We start from the raw sequence: 25,670 nt of genomic DNA on the forward strand, positions 1-25,670 counted from the left end.
GGTGAAACACTGACAAAATCCAGCATGCGGATGTGGGTGGCAGAGCTAAAGGAGGAGATTAGGCACTGCATGAGGGCTTGCAATCAGATTCATGGCTGGGCCAGAGATTGCAGCAGATGGAGGAGAGTGTTAAAAGGCAATTGGGCAAGCTGGCCAGTATTAGGTCCCAGCAAAAAGACTGGGGTGAGTTGGTGAGCACTGATGAAGATGGCTGCCTAAACAGGAGGTTCCCAGCTGTTCGTTGAAGAATCTGTGGCTCCCAGAGTAACAGACTTGTAACTACTAATTTTTTTACATACTGCTTTTACAGTTCTCCTTAACGAGCACTGTAATTCAGTCTCAAGGTCAAGCTGGGAGCCGAGCCAAGCCTAGCTTGCTTATCTATCCAGCCCTGCACTTTTAAAAGTAACTTGGCTTTCTGGGTTTTTTCCCCCAGGACTGAAGTCAGAGGGGGTAATTATAAAGGATATACAACTACTACTACTACTTAACATTTCTAGAGCGCTACTAGGGTTACGCAGCGCTGTTCAAATTAAACAAATAAGGACGGTCCCTGCTCAAAGGAGCTTACAATCTAAAGAATGAAATGTCAGGTTGGGGCAGTCTAGATTTCCTGGGTAGAGGTGTAGTGGTTAGGTGCCGAAGGCAACATTGAAGAGGTGGGCTTTAAGCAGTGATTTGAAGATGGGCAGAGATGGGGCCTGACGTATGGGCTCGGGGAGTTTGTTCCACGCATGGGGTGAGGTGAGGCAGAAAGGGCGGAGCCTGGAGTTGGCGGTGGTGGAGAAGGGTACTGAAAGGAGGGATTTGTCTTGAGAGCGGACGTTACGGGTAGGAACATAAGGGGAGATGAGGGTTGAGAGGTAAGGAGGGGCTGCAGATCGAGTACATTTGTAGGTTAGTAGCAGAAGCTTGAACTGAGTGCGGTACCTGATCGGAAGCCAGTGAAGTGACTTGTTATCAACCGAGATAGAGAGTGGAGGTAGGGGAGAAGTGGGTTTGGGTGGGAAGACAAGAAGTTCGGTCTTGGCCATGTTCAGTTTCAGGTGGCGGTTGAACATTCAGGCAGCAATGTCAGATAAGCAGGCCGATACTTTGGCCTGGGTTTCCGCAGTGATGTCTGGTGTGGAGAGATAAAGCTGGGTGTCGTCAGCATAAAGATGATAGTGGAAGCCATGAGACGAGATCAGGGAGCCCAGGGAAGAGGTGTAGATTGAGAAAAGAAGGGGTCCAAGGACAGAACCCTGAGGGACTCCAACAGAGAGCGGGATAGGGGTGGAGGAAGAACCGTGAGAGTGTACTCTGAAGGTACGATGGGAGAGCTAAGAGGAGAACCAGGAGAGGACAGAGCCCTGGAACCTAAAAGAGGACAGTGTGTCGAGAAGTAAGTTGTGATTAACAGTGTCAAAAGCGGCGGATAGGTCGAGGAGAATGAGGATGGAGTAATGACCTTTGGATTTGGCGAAGAACAGGTCATTACAGACTTTGGATAATGCCGTTTCTGTCGAGTGTAATGGGTGAAAGCCAGATTGAAGCGGATCGAGGATGGCATGGGAGGCGACAAAATCAAGGCAATGGCTGAGAAAGGCGCGTTCAAGTATTTTGGAGAGGAAGGGTAGGAGGGAAATGGGGCGGTATTTGGAGGGACAGGTAGGGTCAAGTGAAGGTTTTTTGAGGAGAGGTGTGACTACAGCATGCTTGAAGGTGTCAGGGACAGTTGCAGTGGAGAGAGAGAGGTTGAGGATATGACAGATGGGGATATACAGGGATTGGTATTTCCATATGAAGGTTTCAGAACTGTTTGCATTGTAAAATGGTCTAGCTGTTCATGTATCATTGGATATGCTTTCTATAAGTGCAGTAGATATAGTAAGATAGTTTATTAGCATTATCATCTTACCCAATGATGGTACAGGCAAGCAGGTATTCATATGGATTGAACAGCACTTCAGGACTCGTCTATCACCCGCCTTCTCTGGTAGCCTATTACCCGCCTTCTCTGGTAGCCTTCCTTCTCTTGTCTGCCCTAATACCCTCAAGACTGGTCTTTATATACCATTTTGGCTTCATTGGTTCCAATGGACCCAGCTGTCTCAACAGGGCTCCTAGCCCTTATCAGTTCTTCACATGTTCTCAAGCCCTAAGTATAAACAAAATCTCTTGAGAGCCCATCTGTGAGATGATTTCACAGGGCATGTTGCCCTCTTCCGCTCCACCCCCTCCCCTTGGTGTGCTTACCCCCCTTGCATCCGACCTTCTAATGATGTACATTAGCCCTAACAGCTTTGCTCGTAACTTCTCACAGGTGCCAGTCCCAGGAATATTTCCAAGAGCAAAAACCCCTTCCCTTGCCAGCTCAGCACTTGCTACAGTGAAATGTAACTGTGTCAAAGGTGATCACTGATTTTCACAAGCTAGCTCTCTTTTGTATCAGAGGTGATTTTGATTTTAAGAAGCCTTGCTCTTATTATGAGCCATTGGCCTGTATTTTACTGAGAGCAAGGGCTAGCAAGGCTAACATATTTCTTCAATACAGGGTGAGAGCTACAGTTGACATGATGTTGAAATCACATAAACAGGATGCTGGCTGAGTCCTGTTATTAGCTAATGTGTTCCAAGTTAGATCTTACCTGCCTGGTTAAATCAGTGTCACAGGAAGGTCTGGGAATAACGCTTCAACATATCACAGAGGAGTTCTTGAGCATGAGCTGGGATTATTCTGCAGTTTGGCAGATCTTAGGTCAGAAGTTACCAACATTCAGGCATAGATGAGCAAAGCATGGAGAAAGTGGGAGTGCTAACACAGAAATGCACAGGTCCAGCAGAAATTAAAGATCATTGATGTCTTGCAGAAGGAAGTGGAAGACCAGTCTAATCAGGCAAAGAGTCCTGCCCACCCGGAAGTGACATCTTCTGGTTTGGTTTTCTCTTTTTTTATCATGTGCCTGGCCAAACCTATTTGATTGCTCTCTCAACATTAACCTGTCCCACTCCATCTGACCCATCAGCTTACAGAAATTCCCATATCAGATACTCCTCCCTCCATCTCAACAGTTCCTATGCTACATCTCTCTGCTGCGCTACTTACACTCTCTCATTTATGACCTTATCATTGCTCATAAATTAGACCTCCTCTTTTTAATGGATGCATGGCTCACAGATTCAGACACTGCATACCTTAACCAGGCGTCTTCACCTGGCTACCTCTCCTTGAACAGTAATTGTGCAACCCGTAAAGGTGGGAGAGTGGCTATGATCTACTCTAATACTTTATCAGTCTACAACTTTACCTCTTCTTAGCAGCCTTCTCTGGAATACCTTAAATGCTGTATTACCACCTCATCGATATTAGATTTTTTACTAATCTACCACTCTCCGCCCTCCCCCGCTTGCCCTCAGCTACATCATACTATCTTCGTCAGAAATTTCTGACTTCTGTCTCCATTCCCCTCATCCTATTATTTTGGGACATTTTAACTACACTTCAGTACACTTCAATACACTTACACTTCAGTACACTTCAATACCCCCAATGCCCCTTTCTCTCAAGATCTTTCAGATCTCTTCTCTGACTTACATCTCTCTCAACACATTATTAAACCTAAAGGTGGACATATCTTAGATCTTGTTCTCAACATTCCAAGCCCAGCTATCTTAATCTCTATTTCAGCAATAATTCCCGTACCCTGCTCTACCCACTCTAGTTCTTTTTAACTGTCGATGTCAATTAACACTCCTAGTACCTATACCTAAATGCATGACTTTTCAAGACCTACTAAACTTTGAGCCAACTTCATTATTGTCTATCATCTCCTAGCTGATCAAATCCAGACATGGAATGTTGAACTATCATCAGTACTTGAAATAGTAGCACCTCTCCAAACACGCACAATCCTAACCTCTCGTAATATTCGAAACCTTTAGTACACACAGAATTTCCACTGACAGAAAGGACATGGTGCCACCATCTGTCATCAACCACCTTAGCCATTTATAGAAGTACAGATAAAGAACCCACAGAGAGATGCTGCCAGTGCACTATTTTGAATTGATCTTAGAAGATTCCAGCCTGAATGTAGTAGTGTGTCAAAATTTGTTCTGGAGGGGACCTGCTCATGAGAAAGAAAATGAAACAGAGACTGGCAAGATCCGAAAAAAGTACAATACATTTTATGCTGCTTATCCCAGAAATAAGCAGTGGATTTTCCCCAAGTCCATTTTAATCACTGGTCTACAAAAAAAAACTTTTTTTCTGGAAGATAATTCTTCCCTGAATCCAGATCTCATTTCAGAATTTCTGTATCAGCCTCAGTTTTCATGTGATAATGGTTTTTGTAAATGCTTGTGTCGGCGTATGTAGCTATTATATGTATCTGGCAAAATGACACGCTTCTTCTACAAGAGTTCCAAAAAAACTGTGTTAGTTCACAAAGAAATCAAAGATACAAGCAACATAAGAGTAAAGAGAAGTGAAGAAACATACCTAAAAAGATTTCCTTCCTGATTTCCTGTGGTACTTTGCCTCGGGAACGTCTCTCCGTAAGGTCCAGCAGTAGTCGGACAACATTGCGGCATTCCATTTGCCTTGATAACGCTTTTCCATTTGAGAAATGTCCTGGTGGAACCGTTCTAACGGATTCGATATCATTACAAAAGACCATGTCACCTTCCTTTGAGAAATAGAAAAAACAGCATGTCGGTCACAAAAAACACTCCCTTTCGTATTGCAAGAAAGAAGATTCCATCCTTTTAATCTCGAACCTAAAAGCTCAGCCTGTTGCTTCGACAAATTTAAATCACGAACAAGATCGTTGAGATCCCCTTGTGTCAAAAAGTGGGGAGTGGCCTAGTGGTTAGGGTGTTGGACTTTGGTCCTGGGGAACTGAGGAACTGAGTTCGATTCCCACTTCAGGCACAGGCAGCTCCTTATGACTCTGGGCAAGTCACTTAACCCTCCATTGCCCCATGTAAGCCGCATTGAGCCTGCCATGAGTGGGAAAAGCACGGGGTACAAATGTAACAAAAATAAATAAATTCACAGAGGTCCTGAAATGATGGGTCGGTATGCGTATCCCCTTCTCTGTCTTCTGCATGTTCGTCACTGTATTCATCTTCACTCACTATCAAATTCTCAGGAGGCACTGGTACTGGCAATTCTTCACTGTGACATACAGGTCTTATAGCAGATGGTAAGTTAGGATATTGCACAGTTTTCCTTGTTTTCTAGGTGATTCCTGCTATTTTTGTCAGACAGAAATAACAGTCTGTTGTGTGATCCGTTGGTTCCCTCCAAATCATGGGAACAGCAAAGGGCATGCGACGTCTTCCTTTTAACCAGCCTGTCAGGAGTGTAACACACATCAAACAGCAAATGTGGGGAGCCCATTTACGGTCCTGTTCACCAACCCTACACCCGAAATATAGTTTGTAGCATTTTTTTACAAGAGAATTAAGTTTTCGTTTTTGCGATTTCAGAGTAAACTCTCCACAGATATAACAAAAAGAATTTGGGCTATTTGCACAGGTACGAGGCATTTCTTCTGAAATGACACAAAAACAAACTTTCATAAACGTAGAACTAAAAGCAGTCACTTCCAACAGCAATTGTTGACTGAACTGTCAATGCTGAGATACAGGTGGCAACTGACGCAACAGAATGTGTTTGAACATGTTTGAGCATGACTCATGGGCAATGTTGCCAAACCTCCCTTATTTCCTGGTGGTGGCTTTCTAAACTAAGGGTTTTGTATTGTAATTCCTAGTATATTTCAATTGTTTTTCCAACAATTACAACTGCTGAATTAAATTAATCCACAGCAGCAGGGCCGCTGAGAACCTTGGCTGGGCCCGGGACAAGGCCGCCTCACCCCCGCCCCTGAGTTCGCCACAGCCCCGCCCCCGAGGTCGCCGCTCCCCTCCCCCCTCTGAGGTCGCTGCTGCTGTTGCTGCTCCCCCAAGGGCGGGATACAGGGAGGGAAGGAGACCCGAAGGGAGGAGTTCCGCCTCACAGGGAGGTGAGAGGGAGAGTCGTACCGTGCGGTGATTTAAATACAGGGGGCCGGCCCGGTGGCAGACGGTCAGAGGGCGGGTGGGACTGGCACCGGGCCCCCCTTGAAAGCCCGGGCCCTGGGGATTTTGTCCCCCCCGCCCCCCCCCTCTCGGCGGCCCTGCACAGCAGGGTACCAAAATGCAGCGTTTTCAAGGATTTTTATAAAAAGGGTAGCGTGTCACAAGAAAACTGAGCCCGATAGGCAAAAACTGATTTCATTTTCGAATTCAGCACCCATGACTTAGCTAAGAACACCATTCACATTCTTTGTAACAAAAATGCCGTTTACCAGTGATAATCGTCTATGTAATTTTCCTTTAGGAAGCTGTCCAAACCTTTTTTAAACCCCGCTAAGCTAACCGCCTTTACCACATTCTTAGGCATTGAATTCCAGAGTTTAATTATATGTTGAGTGAAGAAACATTTTCTCCGATTTGTTTTAAATTTACTACTTTGTAGCTTCATTCCATGCCCCCTAGTCCTAGTATTTTTGGAAAGAGTAAATAAATGATTCACATCTACCTGTTCCACTCCACTCATTATTTTATAGACCACTATCATATCCCCTCAGCTGTCTTTTCTCCAAGCTGAAGAGTCCTAGCTGCTTCAGCCTTTCCTCATAGGGAAGTCGACCCATCACCTTTATCATTTTCATTGCTCTTCTCTGTACCTTTTCTAATTCCACTATATCTTTTTGAGATGCGGCGACCAGATTTGAACACAATAGTCAAGGTGCAGTAGCCCCATGGAGCAATACAAGGGCATTATAATGTCCTCATTTTTGTTTTCCATTCCTTTCCTAATACCTAACATTCTATTTGGTTTCTTAGCCACCGCCACCACACACTGAGCAGAGAGTTTCAACGTATCATCAACGACAGTGCCTAGATCCCTTTCTTGGTCAGTGACTCCTAACGTGGAACCTTGCATTACGTAGCTATAATCTGGGTTCCTCTTTCCCACATGCATCACGTTGCACTTGCTCACATTAAACGTCATCTGCCATTTAGACACCCAGTCTTCCAGTGTCGTAAGGTCCGCTTGTAATTTTTCACAATCCTCTTGCGATTTAACAACTTTGAATAACTTTGTGTCATCAGCAAATGTAATTACCTCACTAGTTACTCCCATCTCTAGATCATTTATAAATATGTTAAAAAGCAGCAATCCCAGCACAAACCCCTGGGGAACCCTTCACCATTGAGAATACTGACCATTCAACCCTACTCTCTGTTTTCTATCTTTTAACCAGTTTTTAATCCACAATAGGACACTATCTCCTATCCCATGACTCTCCAATATCCTGTGGAGTTTTTCATGAGGTACTTTGTCAAACGCCTTTTGAAAATCCAGATACACAATATCAACCGGCTCACCTTTATCCACATTTTTGTTCACCCCTTCAAAGAAATGTAATAGATTGGTGAGGCAACATTTCCCTTCACTAAATTCATGTTGGCTTTGACTCATTAATCCATGTTTTTGAATATGCTGTGTAATTTTGTTCTTTATAAATAGTCTGTACCATTTTGCCTGGCACCGATGTCAGACTCTTCATCCTAATCAAACCACCTTCAGGAAACATCACAGTACTGAAACTTCATTGATAGGCATTACTAACATTTCTTCATTGTATACTAGACCAACGTAAATCAATACTTTTTCTGTCATTAGATCTTTTGGCAGCTTTCGATCTAGTCGATCACTCCATTCTACTACATCGTCTTCCTACTGTAGGTATTACTGGTATCGTACTGGATTGGTTCACATATCTCACCAATTTACACCTTTTAAGCCAGGAGTGGGGGTTCCTCAAGGATACCTCCTCTCACCAACCCTTTCCAATATATTTTTGTCTCCTCTCTTAACCCTAGGTCAAACTCTCAGTCTGATGATGTATATCTACGCAGATGCCATACAGATCCTTTATCCCTTAGACACCTGTGATACTACTGAACTTACAAGGTTAAATACCAAGTGTATAACCATTACAACAACAAATTAGTATTGAACCCTGAAAAATCCAAGGTAGTTCTTTTCTCCAAAAGAGCTAATCTACAATTGCCCTTACTGATTCTTCTTTCAGGAATTCCAGTACCTCAGGCATATAAAATCTATATCCTTGGAGTCCTACTGGTCTCTGACCTCTCGTTCCATCAACAGATCTCTTGAATAGTTCATAGTTGCTTTTACAAACTTCGTATGATTTGCGCAATACATTCTTTGCTATCTCCTTCAGCTCTTAGCATTTTAGTTGATTCTCTAGTCATATCCCAATTAGACTACTGTAACTCCCTCTACCAAGGAATCAAGGTTAAATAAATTCACCACCTTCAGATTATACAGAATACCACAATTAGGCTGATCAAAAAGTTTAGGAAATTTGATCACATTACATCACATCTTTAAGAAGCACACTGGTTGCCTATTGCTTACCATATTAAATTTAAAATCAAGACTTTATCTAATCATGAACCACGGAACCTCTCCTGGCTTCTAATTCCATATTGCCCTACTAGAACACTTAGATCCGCATAGCGGAATCAACTTGTCATTCCGAGCCATCATGCTATCTTTCAGGAACACACACTATTTTCTCAGTGAGAGCCCCTTCTCTTTGGAATACTCTCCAAAGATCATTACAGTTACAACCCATACTATCAAATTTAAAGTGAAACTTAAAACTCATCTCTTTGGAGAAGCTTTTCATTCATTCTTTCAGAGTGCCCAGTCTGGGTAGTCTTTTAACACAGTGCACTCCTTCTGTTTTGCCCCAACCTCTTAACTATCAGCATTGTAGTTCTCCCCTCCCTCGGGAATGGGAGACTCCACTTCTTAAAAACAAGGACCTTGTCCTTCCCTCTCAGAGAGAGAAGGAGGAAAAGTAATTTGTTTAGGTGAATATTATATATATGTGCAGACAAAAGGTGTTATACTCTGACAGAGATGGTACCATATACATACAGGTTCTTCAATGACGACTACCAACTCTCAAAGGAAAGATTAAACATTTTATTAAAAAAAAAATAAATGACTGAAAGAAAGTACCGAAAATGTTAGTGGGCAATCCACTATGTGAGAAACAGTTCCACTCTGAGTGCAGCAGGTACGTTTCATGCATAAGTGGGAGCCCCACCTTGTCCCAGCCAAGCTGCATCCTGTGTAGAGCTACATGCAAATACGCGCTACATGGCACTTATGTGGGTATGTCCATAAGTGTCAGCAGCTAGGACATAGAATTGTCCCCCTTGTGTCTGGTGAAAATGAGCAGCAGTAGTGAGACTGCTTACACACTAATGCCTTGCTTCTGAGTATCTATCACTAATGTGGTACTAGGCAGGTAATGCATCTTTTCAAGGAACACAAATGACTGTGGTATACCAGTGGAAACATTTGTTAACATAAATAATCTTCCTCTAGGTCACATCCCAGGGAGTCTCAGAAACTGTGTCAACAAAGAGTTCTTTGTAACTAGTGGCCCGTTGTCTGTTACACATCACCAAGCTGGGCACCCAGAAATGAATGGCGCAGCCTACAGGTAGGAAGAAAACTGTGAGGTTAATTACAGAACCCGCATCTGTCACATTTGTGCCATCAACACCCACAAAAACTACTACTATTTAGCATTTCTATAGCGCTACAAGGCATACGCAGCGCTGCACAAACATAGAAGAAAGACAGTCCCTGCTCAAAGAGCTTACAATCTAATAGACAAAAAATAAATAAAGTAAGCAAATCAAATCAATTAATGTGAATGGGAAGGAAGAGAGGAGGGTAGGTGGAGGCGAGTGGTTACAAGTGGTTATGAGTCAAAAGCAATGTTAAAGAGGTGGGCTTTCAGTCTAGATTTAAAGGTGGCCAAGGATGGGGCAAGACGTAGGGGCTCAGGAAGTTTATTCCAGGCGTAGGGTGCAGCGAGACAGAAGGCGCGAAGTCTGGAGTTGGCAGTAGTGGAGAAGGGAACAGATAAGAAGGATTTATCCATGGAGCGGAGTGCACGAGAAGGGGTGTAGGGAAGGACGAGTGTGGAGAGATACTGGGGAGCAGCAGAGTGAATACATTTATAGGTTAGTAGAAGAAGTTTGAACAGGATGCGAAAACAGATAGGGAGCCAGTGAAGGGTCTTGAGGAGAGGGGTAGTATGAGTAAAGCGACCCTGGCGGAAGATGAGACGGGCAGCAGAGTTTTGAACCGACTGGAGAGGGGAGAGGTGACTAAGTGGGAGGCCAGCAAGAAGCAGATTGCAGTAGTCTAAAAACATGGCAAGCATGGCAACTCATCAGTCAGTGAGAATGCAAAACCTCACTGTGCCTACCATGGTGACAGCCACAAGTCACAAATACCATTCTGGCACTAATGGCATCACAGGTGCACCACAACACTACTATTGAGAGTCATTTATAACAGGGTACTGACTAAAACCTAATTTATAAAGAAAAGTAAATGCCTGCTTTTCTTTATGAAATACTGACCTAACTGGCTGAAAACACACTTTGATTTAAGGCACAATCACTTCTACCAGTCCTGGTGCAAACACCTGTAAATAGATGGTAATCAAAATGCATATAAATGATAGTACTGATTCATTACATGGTACATGTACACACCACCTCTGCCTAACCCTTGATGAAAGGAAACACCATGCAATCAAGTTGTGCACTTACACTGCTCAGTGTTTCACAAGAGACTATTTACATAAGTGTCCACACATACAAATATATGATTACAATACCACTGCTTTCACGTGGACCTCTCATTATAACATTACCCCCTTGGGTGGAAAATCTACAACTGAGCACCTCCATTTAGGCTTCCTGAGTCTGTGCCAATGGCCTTTGCAGTTTCATGCTGTGTTATAGAAAAGCAGAGAGAGAACTTACACATCAAGGCACATAACTGCATGCACTTACTTCAAGAATTGCCTTTCACGTGGAAGCCCTGCTCATGTGCATGACTGCATGCAAATATACGCTATGTAAGTCACCCATGTATTTGCAGAATAGAAAGAAGGCACCCTGCTGGAACTTTCTCTTGTATAAGTACCCAAACATGCATAAAGGCTAGCATTCTAGAGATTGCATAAGTACCTCTACGTGTATAAAATACTAGTATTCTAGAGATTGTAAGTACCCATACATGCATAAAACATTAGTATTCTAGTGATTGTAGAAGCACCCGCTCATGCATAAACACTAATATTCTAGAGATTGTAAGTACCCATACATGCATAAAACACTAGTATTCTAGTGATTGCAGAAGCACCTTCTCATTCATAAATGCTTGTATTCTAGAGATTGTAAATACCCATACATGCATAAAACACTAGTATTCCAGTGATTGCAGAAGCACCTTCTCATGCATAAACGCTTGTATTCTAGAGATTGTATAAGTAGCTCTACATGCAGAAAACACTAGTATTCTAGAGATTGTAAATACCCATACATGCAGAAAACACTAGTATTCTAGTGATTGCAGAAGCACCTTCTCATGCATAAACGCTTGTATTCTAGAGATTGTATAAGTAGCTCTACATGCAGAAAACACTAGTATTCTAGAGATTGTAAATACCCATACATGCATAAAACACTAGTATTCTAGTGATTGTAGAAGCACCCGCTCATGCATAAACACTAATATTCTAGAGATTGTAAGTACCCATACATGCATAAAACACTAGTATTCTAGTGATTGCAGAAGCACCCGCTCATGCATAAACACTAATATTCTAGAGATTGTAAGTACCCATACATGCATAAAACACTAGTATTCTAGTGATTGCAGAAGCACCTTCTCATGCATAAACGCTTGTATTCTAGAGATTGTATAAGTACCTCTACATGCATAAAACACTAGTATTCTAGAGATTGTAAGTACCCATACATGCATAAATGGTAGTATTCTGTGGCAGGGGGAGGTGGAGAACATACGAGTAGCCATACTGGGTCAGACCTATGGTCCATCTAGCCCAGTATCCTGTTTTCCGAACACTGGCCAAGCCAGAGAAAACCTACTCCCCTCAGTCCACCTTTGCCCCCCCCCCCCCCCCCCCCCCCCACCAAATAAAAGAAATGGACTTCTGGCTACACCCCTGCTCAAAGAATGTAGAAAAGTTGTTTGCAGATAAGATAGCTTTCCATTAGTGCCAATCCATCTTAACCGGATCAAGGGCACATTACTCTTGTGGTGTGTTTAGATTTGTCTGCTGCCTTTGACCTTGTTGTTCATTCACTGTTGCTTTTCTCTCTTCACTTGGTTTAACAGGAACTGTTCTTCAAATATTTGAATCTTTTTTGATGGACCAAACATGTAAGGTTGTTATATCCTCTGTTACTTCTAATACAAAATCTTTACTATGCAAAATGCTACAAGGGTCTATTTTATTCCCAGTTCTCTTTCATCTCTTTATCTCTCTGGCAACCATAGATATGGCCGTTTCCTTTTACTTCTATGCAGATGATATTTTATTAATTCACTATAACAATTCGGTGAACCCTGACATTTTCTGCCTACAACTTTGCCTTGATTCTATTGCTCGATGGCTGATAGACCATCGGCTTATTCTGAATTGCAAGACTGTCTGTTGGTTCTCTGGCTGGCCTTCTTGACCATCCTTTGATCTCTCCATTCATGGCACTACAATAACACCTGTAGATTCATTCTATTATTTGTGGATTACTCTTGATTATCAACTTTTTTTTTGCCCCAAGTAGCCTCTATCTGTAAAACTGTGTTTTTGTTTTTTTTAATTTTGAGACAACTCCTTTGACCATGACTCTTTTCATTCTCTCATCCTTTTGCTTCTAATGTCCTATCATGACAGCTGGCCTTGCTGAGTTTAAAGAGGGTCTGGACAGATTTCTGAAGGAAAAGTCCATTGATCGTTATTAAATTTTGGGTTTTTTGCCAGGTTCTTCGGGCCTGGATTGGCTGCTGTCGGAGACAGAGTGCTGGGCTTGATGGACCTGATGGACCTTTGGTCTTTTCCCAGGATGGCAGTGCTTATGTGCTTATATTTACTCCAGTATTCCTCAATCAACTCTAAAAAGGTCGCAAACTCTGCAAAATATGGCCACATGCCTTTTCATTTGCATAAATCTGTTCACAATATCCCTTTGCTCCAAGACCACCAGTGGCTTCCAATTGAATTTTGTATTAAATTTAAAATTCTCCTCACTTTTTAAGCGTTTAGAATGGGCATTCTTCAATATGTACATTCTGTAACAATGCGCCCTATAAGCTTATTGCAATCATTAAGGGACCATCATTTGGTACTTCCTGGACCCAGGTTCACCTCTTATGAGTCTACCTGTTGTTCTGCATTTTTCTTTACTGCCCTTCAACTATGGAATAGCCTACCCCTATCTGCCTGAAGTGAATTATCTCTCAAGCATTTTAAATCTGAAATAAAGACACAGCTTTTTCAACAATCCTATCCTACTAGAGATCAGTACCATGATCTGGCTCTGTTGTGACACACCATCTTATGATTCTCTCTTTACCTATTATCTCTTGTTGAATCTTTCTGTCATATACTGTAGTTCTTGGAAGGAATTATGTTTTAGACTGTAAACCACCTGGAGTGGAGGAGTGGCCTAATGGTTAATGCATTGGGCGTTGATCCTGGCAACCTGGGTTCAATTCCCACTGCAGCTCCTTTTGACCTTGGGCAAGTCACCTACCCCTCCGTTGCCCTAGGTACAAAAAGGCTTCGATTTTGAGCCCTCTAGGGACAGAGAAAGTACCTGTATATAATGTGTACAGCGTTGCATACATCTAGTAGTGCTGTAGAAATGATTAGTAGTAGTTGATCTGCTAATCAGATTAGTGCAGTAGAATAAATCCTGAATAAATGAATACATTCCCTATACCAGTGATTTTCAACCTTTTTCATCTTGTTGGCACACTTACAAGGTGCAAAAATTGTCAAGGCACACCATCAGTTTTTTAAGGATATATATTTTATCATTTAACAATCAAGTATTGTGTTTAAAGTTCAGTAATCAAAATCTTAAACATTCTGTTATCTTCATAGCCACAAATAACATGCATTAAAACCCAATAATTTTAAAGTGAATTCCCCCCCCCCACCCACCCACCTCTTATCTTTAAAAAAAATGAAATCAGTGGGAATTAAATTCAGACCCTCACCAAATACAGGTCACAAATTAGAAATAGAAATATGAAAACAAAAATTGAACTGGTAACTCCAAGAAGTCACAACTCAGTATGGTCAAAACTGCCCAGCAGAACAAAGGTCCAGGCTCCCATCCAGTGATGTGCCGGTAAATTTTTAACAACAGGCTCTCTCTCCACAAAAAAACCCAAAACCAAACAAAAAACCCAACCGTAGGTATGTACGTAACTGTATTATACATTATACAAATGATATGTGCAGGCAGCAATCAATTTACAAATAATATTACAATATTCTTTACTGTAAATTCCAAATGGCCAATTGATATTCGCAGAATACTTTGGTTGATTTTTGCCGCACTCTTGTATCTGTAGCCAACCTATGCCCCCCCCCCCCCATGTTAACTAAGCCGCACGGCAATGCCAGCACAGCCTATTCAAAGTGAATGGGCTGTGTCGGCATTAGCATACTGCCAGCGCTAGCGTGGCTTAACAAACAAGGGGGTATGTTTGCTATTCATAGTAACATAGTAGATAACGGCAGAGAAAGACCTGCACGGTCCATCCAGTCTGCCCAACAAGATAAACTTATATGTGCTACTTTTTGTGTATACCTGACCTTGATTTGTATCTGCCATTTTCAGGGCACAGACCGTAGAAGTCTGCCCAGCACTAGCCCCGTCTCCCAACCACTAACCCCGCCTCCCACCACAGGCTCTGCCACCCAATCTCCGCTAAGCTTCTGAGGATCCATTCCTTCTGAACAGGATTCCTTTATGTTTATCCCACACAGTTTTGAATTCCGTTACCGCTTTCATCACCACCACCTCCCAAGGGAGGGCATTCCAAGCATCCACCACTCTCTCCGTGAAAAAATACTTCCTGACATTTTTCTTGAGTCTGCCCCCCTTCAATTTCATTTCATGCCCACTAGTTCTACTGCCTTCCAATCTACGGAAAAGGTTCATTTGTGGATTAATACCTTTCAAATATTTGAACGTCTGTATCATATCACACCTGTTTCTCCTTTCCTCCAGGGTATACATGTTCAGGTCAGCAAGTCTCTCCTCATACGTCTTGTAACACAAATCCCATACCATTTTTGTAGCTTTTCTTTGCACCGCTTCAATTCTTTTTACATCCTTAGCAAGATACGGCCTCCAAAACTGAACACAATACTCCAGCTGGGGCCTCACCAATGATTTATACAGGGGCATCAACACCTCCTTTCTTCTGCTGGTCACACCTCTCTCTGTACAACCTAGCAACCTTCTAGCTATGGCCATCGCCTTGTCACACTGTTTTGTCGCCTTCAGATCCTCAGATACTATCACCTCAAGATCTCTCTCCCCGTCCGTACATATCAGACTCTTACCGCCTAACACATACAGTGGGGGAAATAAGTATTTGATCCCTTGCTGATTTTGTAAGTTTGCCCACTGACAAAGACATGAGCAGCCCATAATTGAAGGGTAGGTTATTGGTAACAGTGAGAGATAGCACATCACAAATTAAATCCGGAAAATCACATTGTGGAAAGTATATGAATTTATTTGCATTCTGCAGAGGGAAATAAGTATTTAATCCCTCTGGCAAACAAGACCTAATACTTGGTGGCAAAACCCTTGTTGGCAAGCACAGCGGTCAGACGTCTTCTGTAGTTGATGATGAGGTTTGCACACATGTCAGGAGGAATTTTGGTCCACTCCTCTTTGCAGATCATCTCTAAATCATTAAGAGTTCTGGGCTGTCGCTTGGCAACTCGCATCTTCAGCTCCCTCCATAAGTTTTCAATGGGATTAAGGTCTGGTGACTGGCTAGGCCACTCCATGACCCTAATGTGCTTCTTCCTGAGCCACTCCTTTGTTGCCTTGGCTGTATGTTTTGGGTCATTGTCGTGCTGGAAGACCCAGCCACGACCCATTTTTAAGGCCCTGGCGGAGGGAAGGAGGTTGTCACTCAGAATTGTACGGTACATGGCCCCATCCATTCTCCCATTGATGCGGTGAAGTAGTCCTGTGCCCTTAGCAGAGAAACACCCCCAAAACATAACATTTCCACCTCCATGCTTGACAGTGGGGACGGTGTTCTTTGGGTCATAGGCAGCATTTCTCTTCCTCCAAACACGGCGAGTTGAGTTCATGCCAAAGAGCTCAATTTTTGTCTCATCTGACCACAGCACCTTCTCCCAATCACTCTCGGCATCATCCAGGTGTTCACTGGCAAACTTCAGACGGGCCGTCACATGTGCATTCCGGAGCAGGGGGACCTTGCGGGCACTGCAGGATTGCAATCCGTTATGTCGTAATGTGTTACCAATGGTTTTCGTGGTGACAGTGGTCCCAGCTGCCTTGAGATCATTGACAAGTTCCCCCCTTGTAGTTGTAGGCTGATTTCTAACCTTCCTCATGATCAAGGATACCCCACGAGGTGAGATTTTGCGTGGAGCCCCAGATCTTTGTCGATTGACAGTCATTTTGTACTTCTTCCATTTTCTTACTATGGCACCAACAGTTGTCTCCTTCTCGCCCAGCGTCTTACTGATGGTTTTGTAGCCCATTCCAGCCTTGTGCAGGTGTATGATCTTGTCCCTGACATCCTTAGACAGCTCCTTGCTCTTGGCCATTTTGTAGAGGTTAGAGTCTGACTGATTCACTGAGTCTGTGGACAGGTGTCTTTCATACAGGTGACCATTGCCGACAGCTGTCTGTCATGCAGGTAACGAGTTGATTTGGAGCATCTACCTGGTCTGTAGGGGCCAGATCTCTTACTGGTTGGTGGGGGATCAAATACTTATTTCCCTCTGCAGAATGCAAATAAATTCATATACTTTCCACAATGTGATTTTCCGGATTTAATTTGTGATGTGCTATCTCTCACTGTTACCAATAACCTACCCTTCAATTATGGGCTGCTCATGTCTTTGTCAGTGGGCAAACTTACAAAATCAGCAAGGGATCAAATACTTATTTCCCCCACTGTATGTCTCCCGTGGATTTCTACTCCCTAAGTGTACAGCTATGCATACGTCTAGTAGCACTATAGAAATGATTAGTAGTAGTAAGTGCATCACTTTGCATTTCTTCGCATTGAATTTTAATTTCCAAACCTTAGACCATTCTTCTAGCTTTTGCAGATCCTTTTTCATGTTTTCCACTCACTTCGGGGTGTCCACTCTGTTACAAATCTTGGTATCATCCGCAAAAAAGGCACACTTTACCTTCTAACCCTTCGGCAATGTCACTCACAAGATGTTTGTTATTCATTACAATCTGCTAATTCTTTTCACAATAAATTTACTGACATTAAATCTGATATATGATTTACTGTCAAACTATTTCTCACCCTATATACCAATATACCCACTACTAGGAAACTGGAACAAGCTGGACTGTTACAGATTCCTATACAGACACTACATACCAGCAGAATACGTCACCTCAGTCGTACATGCAGAACATCGAGACCCTCAACTGATACAAAATAGGGGGCCATAAAAAACATACAGACAATAACTGGAGACACCCCCCCTCCCAAGAAAGCCTGATTCTATTTGCAGTTAAAATACTGGTAAAAGTAACAAAATTGCTTTTTCTCCCTTACTCTGCTAAATATCAAATTAGAAAAGATATATATATATACACACAAAAAATGCAAACAATCATAAGCAGCATGTCCCCCTCTCCTCTCCATCCCCTTCTATGTGCATTTCTCCCTATTTCCTTCCCTCCATGTACGACATGTCTCCCTCTTCTTGCCTTTCTCTCCCTCTCATCCACTCGCAGCTTGTCCCGTTTCTCCCTCTCATCCACCCACACCTTGTCCCGTTTCTCCCTCTCATCCACCCACACCTTGTCCCGTCTCCCCCTCTCATCCACCTGCATCTTGTCCCATCTCACTCCTCTCATCCACATGCAACCTTGTCCCGTCTCTCCCTCTCAACCACACACAGCTTGTCCCGTCTCTCCCTCTCATCCAGGCAATTTGTCCCGTCTCTCCCTCTCATCCAGGCAATTTGTCCCGTCTCTTCCTCTCATCCACACACAGCTTGTCCCGTCTCTTCCTCTCATCCAGGCAATTTGTCCTGTCTCTCCCTCTCATCCACCTGCATCTTGTCCCGTCTCACCCCTCTCATCCACCTGCATCTTGTCCCGTCTCACCCCTGTCATCAACACGCAGCTTGTCCTGTCTCTCCCTCTCATCCACACGCAGCTTGTCCTGTCTCTCCCTCTCATCCACCCACACCTTGTCCCGTCTCCCCCTCTCATCCACCTGCATCGTGTCCAGTCTCCCCCTCTCATCCACCTGCATCTTGTCCCATCTCACCCGTCATCCACACGCAGCTTGTCCTGTCTCTCCCTCTCATTGACCCGCAGCTTGTCCCGTCTCTCCCTCTCATCCAGGCAGCTTGTCCCATCTCCCCCTTTCTTCAGACACAGATTGTCCCGCACCAGAACAGAAATACTCCAGCTCTTAGACAGCATTTTGCATAATGAGTGCTCTAGACAGTCAATCCTATAATACTATTATGTTAATATAGCACAGGAGTTCTCAACAACGTTGCTTTACTTTGAACCACTTATTTAATTTGTGTTCACTCTAATTGACTGCATTTTTTTACTACATCAAAATATAGAAATCTTAGTGCAAGCAAGGCAGATCATATGTAAAAGGAAGGAAAATTCAAAAGAGAAAAGTGGAAGAAATTTAAGGATTCCTTTTACAAAGCTGCGGTAAAAAGTGTCCTGCGGTAGTGTGAGCGTATCTTTTTGGAACGCGCCGAGCCACTTTTTACCGCGGCTAGGAAAAAAACATTTTTTAATGGGTCGGAAAATGGGCGTGCGCATACATTATAGCCTGAGCCCTTACCGCCAGCCATTGACCTAGCAGTAAGGGCTCACGTGGTACCTGAGCGGTAACCATGCAGCACATGCCAACATGACCATCCTACTGCTTACTGCCAGGAAAAATATTTTCTACTGCAGGATTCGGTGCATGCCAAACTCAATTACCACCAGGCGCATGCGCTACTCACGGCTTTGTAAAAGGGCCCCTAATTAATAACACAACTTAAGGAGAACATATCTGTACCAGAATAACCCATCGGAAGGCTCTGAATATCCAACACAAAATCTGTAACAGGTATCCAGGGTCCAAGTCTTTCCGTACTCTATTTATGTGCACTACTGAATTAGTGATAATTGGCCTATAATAATCAATTATCACTAATTGGAATTTACGCATGCTTCTTTTTAGGCATAATTCTAAAAAGAGGCGCAGATAAATTCCAACGCACGCAGCTGAACAGGGGGTGGGAGGAGTCTGGGTATGTTGGCTGCGTATGTGCGTTGTTATAGAATTCAGGGGAAAGCGCATACATTTAGGCTCAGGCATTCCCCTGGCCTATGCGCTGTTCCACAAACTGTGTCGTACTGTGCACAGATTTATAGAAAAGCCCTAGATGCGTTATTCCAATGTGTCTACATTTTGGACACCATATACAGAATCTTACCCTTTATGCATAAAATTATTTGTACAACCGGCACAAATTTAAAAAAATAGACAACTTATGTGATCCGCATCGGTGCTAATCTTTTAACTCCCAGTCTATTATACAAATGATCTACCAACAATGACATCTGGAAGCTCATTTCTTTCTCTGTGCTATTAAGTGAGGGGGGAAGGGTAGGATGGGGGGACATCCAGGTTTCAGGTACTTTGTTGTTGTTAGCTTTTGGATTGTATTGTAGGACATTTCAATAAAAACTTATTGATATTTTTAAAAAATGGCACCTATGTATGGATTAGAGATGGGGGAGGGGTACCATACTCCTTATCTCTGAGCAGTTATCTTACTGCTTTGGTGGCAAGCCAGTTAGAACTGTGCAGCACGTCCTCCCTTCACTAATCCACCAAGGTTAACTGGCACTGAGCAGCAAGTCCTCCGACTTCGCCCTTTGCTAATCCACCAGCAGCAGGTCTTCCGAGTCCTCCGCTAATCCACCAGGGTTAACTGGCACTGAGCAGCACTGACTCTCTACCAGGGCTGACGCAGCAAGGCTCACACTGACAAACGTGGATGCTGCCACACTCATGTGTTAGTAGATCAGGTGACCTCTGATGCTGCTGGCCCGTGCACGCCTCTGTGTGAGTCTTGCTGCATCAGCCCGGGCAGAAAGCAAGTGCAGCTGTGCTTAATTTTTGAAAGGAGGAGGCGGTGCTTGGGTGTCCTGGAGTAACCTGGATAGCTGGTTGGTCATTAAGAGGCTTGTAATTCCCATGGGAACCCCGCAGGAACTACTTCTGTGCCCACTGGATCCCCATGGACCTAGAGGAGATTATGGTGGTCTTCGCATGCAGCTCTGGGCCATGACACACCAGTTGAAATCACTGGCTTAGCCTAACCCTGCCCCTTCTCCAGAGTCCAGCAGTATATTTTGGTTATATCAATTCTCTTTCAAATTTGTTTAGTTTTATTTATTTAGTTCTTGGACTTATATACTGCTTTAATAACAAAGCGAGTTACAAGATAAAACATAAGAGACAAAAAACGTTCATAAATCTAAATCAAAACTGTGTACTGCAGGAAGAGCTGTAGGACAAATTGAAGATCAATCCTCCATAAAAACCTTCACAAAATAAAAAGTTTCTTAAATTGAAATTTCTCAGAACACAATGTCAAATAACTTGGGAGAAGATTACACAAATCTGCCCTGCAATGGAAAAAGATGCTTATGTGTATCAGAGTAATGGCTGCTTCAGATCAAGCTGCTCGATTTAGTTGATACATAAAACTTTCACTGAAATATTGAGGTACAACATCATATTCATTGATGAATCAATACCATAGTTTTGAATGTGTTGGAATGTCTTGCTTTCCGGTGATTGCTCTTAACCCTTTGAAACTTTTCTCTGGCACTTTGTTTGCAATTGACACTTAAGAATATTAAAGATGTCCTTAAGACTCATTTCTTTGCCAAAGCTTTTCCTTCTCTGGTTGGATAATATGAATTATATTAGTCTGCAACTGTGGCCCTGGGTAGCAATATTCATCCCCGTTGCATTCTCTCCCTTCCTGTTGAAGTTACTTGAATTTATTTTCAAATGTAACCTAGGCCACCTTATGTGGATTTTCTTCCCTATTCTTTTTCCCTTAATTTTATTCTTTTCTGAAAACCGCTTTGACATTCTTTCATTTGCAGTATGTTGAAATGTGAACAGGGGCAGCTCTTCTCCTTAGGTTTGGGGGAGAGTCTTGTCCCCTGAATTGAGGGAGGAGGCATGTAGTTTCTCAAGTAGTCCCTGGCTGAAGAGCAGACCCCCCCCCCCCAACACACACACAGGAGTGTGGAAGACCATAAGGCAGAGCATGCACATTTGGGTGTCCAGGGGCCTCAGTAGCCACTTCTATTGGGGCCAACTGCAAGAACTATCTGGCTTCTACTTTGAAAGGGCCCTCCTCCTTCTCCGTTTGGGGAGCCAAGCGATGGAACGGTGGGATCTCTCAGAGTCCATTCCTATGGAAAGAGGATTCTTGGGGTCAGAGGACCTCCCTTAGGAAGAAGAATTTTGTTTCCCTGTCATCCCACAATCTGATCTCTCCCCACTCCGACATCCCACTGCCCAAACACTATCAATTCTCCTATCCAATCCCCTAATCTAGAGGTTTTCAACCCAGTCCTCAGGGCACACCCAGCTAGTCAGGGTTTTCAGGACATCCCCATTGAATTCAGTGGGGATATCCTGAAAACTTTAATGGACTGGGTGTGCCCCAAGGACATGCTCCAGGCACTCGGGACCTGGATTGATCACATTTGGAAACAAGACACTTGACACAATGAATTTTTGGTGTGACCCCGGACTGCAGTTCTTTTGAACTATAATTTAATGGGTTAACCCACCTGTAACCAAGATGCAAAACTAGATTATAGCACGTGTATCTCATTGCTTTAATCTGGTTATTCGCCTCCAAGAGTAGCCCTGAGCAGAGTACAGTGAATTAAAAAAAACAAATGGCACTCCACTGCTGCATGATTGAAGTACTGCAGGTGTAATTAAAAACTAAGTTTTGTTTTATTGTCTCCCATTCCCCTTTTTCCTTTAAATGAAAAATGTGAGCCTTTTCATTTAAACACTGTACAATAAGAACTTACCAGCTAGATACTGCCTATGAAATTAAACACTGGGCTCTGCCCTTCTGCACAGAGGCACTACAGAACAATTAAAGAAGTTCTGATTCACAACAGCTAAGACACAATAGTCTTGAGCACATAACTCACACAGGATGTCCACCGGTTCTTTTGTTCGTTGGTGAGGTTCCGTCTTCATCTCAATATTTATACTTTCCCTCACAGCCAAAGACTGAAGAAAAGGCTTCTCCTCAGGCACATTTGTCTTAGACGTGAATGTGGCAACTACCAGCAATAGCAAAGGAAAAACAAATTCTCTTGGAACCAGGAAAAAAAATTGTAAACGACAGAACAGGCAAACAGACCTTAGCCCCAGTTTGAGTTTTTAGATATCTCTACTCTGTATTAACAACTCTCTCTTTTTCTAGATATCCATCAGGCACTGTAGGCCTGTCAACAGGCAGGATGTCTTTCAGCACTGGCTCAGTCTTCCCGAGCTCCACCTCCTAAGCATCTATCCAAACACAGGGATAAGAGGGATTATCCCAGGAACCAAGTTCAGTTGTTGAAAACTGATCAGCACAAGAGATTTCCAACAGAAACTTATACAAGAAATGGGAAAAGCCATTACAAATGAAACGAGATGGACTGTGTGTGTGTAGGGGTTGTTAGTGGGTATACACAAATCCCATCAAATGGTTATCACTCAAGGCCGCAAAGTTTGTCTGGGCATGGGAGAAGGTAACAGAATTTGCCCCCAAGTCATACAGGGGCTCCTTTTACAAAGGATGTGAGGAAGCCCACGGGAATAGAATGAGCTTCTTCAGATTCAGCTCAGCAATAGCGCAGCTTTGTAAAAGGAGCCCATAGTATTTAAGCTATAAACTGATGGCTGCGGCCAGACAGTTTCTTCCATTCAAGATTAAAACCAACTACTGTTTTTACAACATTATAAAACAGAGGGACAACCTTTCTCGCTGTGTCGAGGGAAAACAAAATTGATCACAGACACAGCTATGGATTAATCACTTTAAAAACAATCAAAATGATCTCTGACAAACATTCCAGTCTGTCTAATAACAGAGAAAAAGCAACATGGCGCCAACAGGGGCTGGAGATTCCCTAAGGCTGAGCACATTTGGGTTTTGTGTATGTTTCTTTCCACAGATGAGACCGCTCAGCTCTCTGGCACTCCCGTGGTATGCGTGGATTTATGTATTCTGTCATTTCAGGAAATTCCTTTTATGAATTTCAGCCTGTCTCTCAACAAACAAACAAAGCAAACACTGGGCCTTCAGGATTGAGAAAAATGTAGTTCTTTATTTATAATGGAGACCCACACACCTGTATGCATAATAAGCCAAAATACTATCCCAAAGCAGTCATGCTCATCGTTTCCACCTAACAAACTCATCACTGACGTCGAGGTATTCCTCCAAATTTCATAGTATGATGACAATGTGTCTCCATGCATCCACATGCAATAAATAGACAGTGCCAGCACCCTTATTGTGTATTAGATGAAATAAACGTCTGCTTTGAAATGCTTTAGCAGACGGAGAGACCAACAATTATTCAACACCGCATAAAAGCACATTGAAGCAGATCCCGTCGTCTAAGAGTATGTTCTTAAAACGGAGAACTTAAGATCTTATCCGCTATATCGACAGCTCGTTTGTAGGACGCCTTCAATCGCATAAACCGCCACAAATGAGCACATGTGCAAAGCAGTACTTAAAAGAAATATGTACAGAGACATCACGGGGCACGTCCATTATAAATAAAGAACTACATTTTTCTCAATCCTGAAGGCCCAGTGTTTGCTTTGTTTGTTTGTTTGGTTTTTCTTTTGTATAACAGAAATTCAGTCATGCTGTTAAATTAAGTTCTTATGGTAAATTTAAATGCACTAGTTAGACAATTATGTTGCATGTGGTCTCAATTTTTCTCTCTTATGCCTGGCCTGTGTGTAAAATTAACTCGAGTGCATTCTGTGAAACAAAAGAAACCAGGAATACCAGACTGCAAAAGTGTGGACATTTTCTGCCAGTCTCTGCATGTACAGTACAGACTTCAGTAAAGTTTTAAAAAAAGCTGATATTTTGTGTAGAAATAAAAGTGCAGCAGTATTTTGTAAACACAATGAATGAATCATATTTGATGGTACTAAGGGACTCTGTCTGAACCAGTTTCTCTCTTGCTCTGCTGGTCTCTAATTTCATACTGATAGGCCATTCATGTATGACATTACAAAGCATTACAATGACAAGCAGGATGTCAAGTCCACCTACTGCAAATTTGGAACTCACAGACTACTAGGCAACAAGAAATAAGTATATTTTTGTTGGTAAGAAAACTGTTTTTTCTCTCTTTCTTTTTTTTTTTTTACATGCACACACCAGCAGAGGCTTAGAAAACAGACACAGCACTGTCTCTCCAACAAGGCTGGCCAACTGTAAGGAACACCACAAAAGATACTGTGAATCAATGCAAAAACACATTCATTCATTAAAGGAAGAAAAAGACCTCATACTACTGTGGCCAACATGTGAAACTGGACTGCAAAATCTGCTGAGCAATGTGATGACAGTTCAAAAAAAAAGTAATCATTGGTCAAAAAAAACACTCCTATGAGGGGACCAAGATTGAGCGACTGAGAACAGACATATTGCACTATTTAAGATAAGTGCTCATGGTTATTTATTTTTCATGACACTGCCTTGCTTAAGACTGTTTTTGCCATTAACTATTTTTGTTTTGAAATACTGAATTTCATAGGAGGCTTTTTTTGACCAATGGTTATTATTATTATTTTTAACTGTGAGCACATTGATCAGCAGATTTTGCAGTCTGGTTTCACAGGCCGTTGTTGGCCACAGTAGTATGAGATCTATTTCCTGCTTGTTTAATGAATGGGTGTGATATTACATTGATTCACAGTATCTTTTGTGGTTTTCACAATTTTTTTGCTTTAGTGAATCTGATTTGTGGGTAATTTTTACTAACTGTAAGGAGCAAACAGATGTGCCTCCTAGTGGCCACTCACTGTATGAAGGGACATGCAAACTTTGTAACAGTAGCACTCTGGTATCAGGATTTTTTATACACTACATAGAAACCGTTTTCTGGTTTCTTCTCTTTTTTTCTTTTAATGCTGTGAAAGATAATATACACACACTAATTTAGTGGTGATAGAAGGGCTCAGTAAATGACGTATCCTGGCTAGTCAACTGGAATGATGATATGTTTCACACACATTGTAATGGTATCAGTTTAAATTATCAGGATTATTGATTGTGTTGGATCAGATAAAGATATATATCAATATATTTGTACAGCTTTAAAAACTGGCTTTCATT

The 25,670-nt window shown here is 42.6% G+C and overlaps 1 protein-coding gene across 1 annotated transcript in view; it reads left to right on the forward strand.

Moving 5' to 3' along the window:
• The window catches only part of CTBP2 (C-terminal binding protein 2), a 177,482-nt gene extending 154,533 nt beyond the window's left edge, over positions 1 to 22,949 (forward strand). The window contains exons 9-10 of the mRNA XM_030204693.1: positions 9,470 to 9,587; positions 22,740 to 22,949. Of these exons, the coding sequence (XP_030060553.1) occupies positions 9,470 to 9,587; positions 22,740 to 22,821 (200 nt within the window). The 3' untranslated portion in view covers positions 22,822 to 22,949. The remainder of the gene's footprint in view (positions 1 to 9,469; positions 9,588 to 22,739) is intronic.
• Positions 22,950 to 25,670: the final 2,721 nt, after the last annotated feature.

Source organism: Microcaecilia unicolor, chromosome 5 (genome assembly GCF_901765095.1).
Source record: "Microcaecilia unicolor chromosome 5, aMicUni1.1, whole genome shotgun sequence".
Lineage (NCBI taxonomy): Eukaryota > Metazoa > Chordata > Amphibia > Gymnophiona > Siphonopidae > Microcaecilia > Microcaecilia unicolor.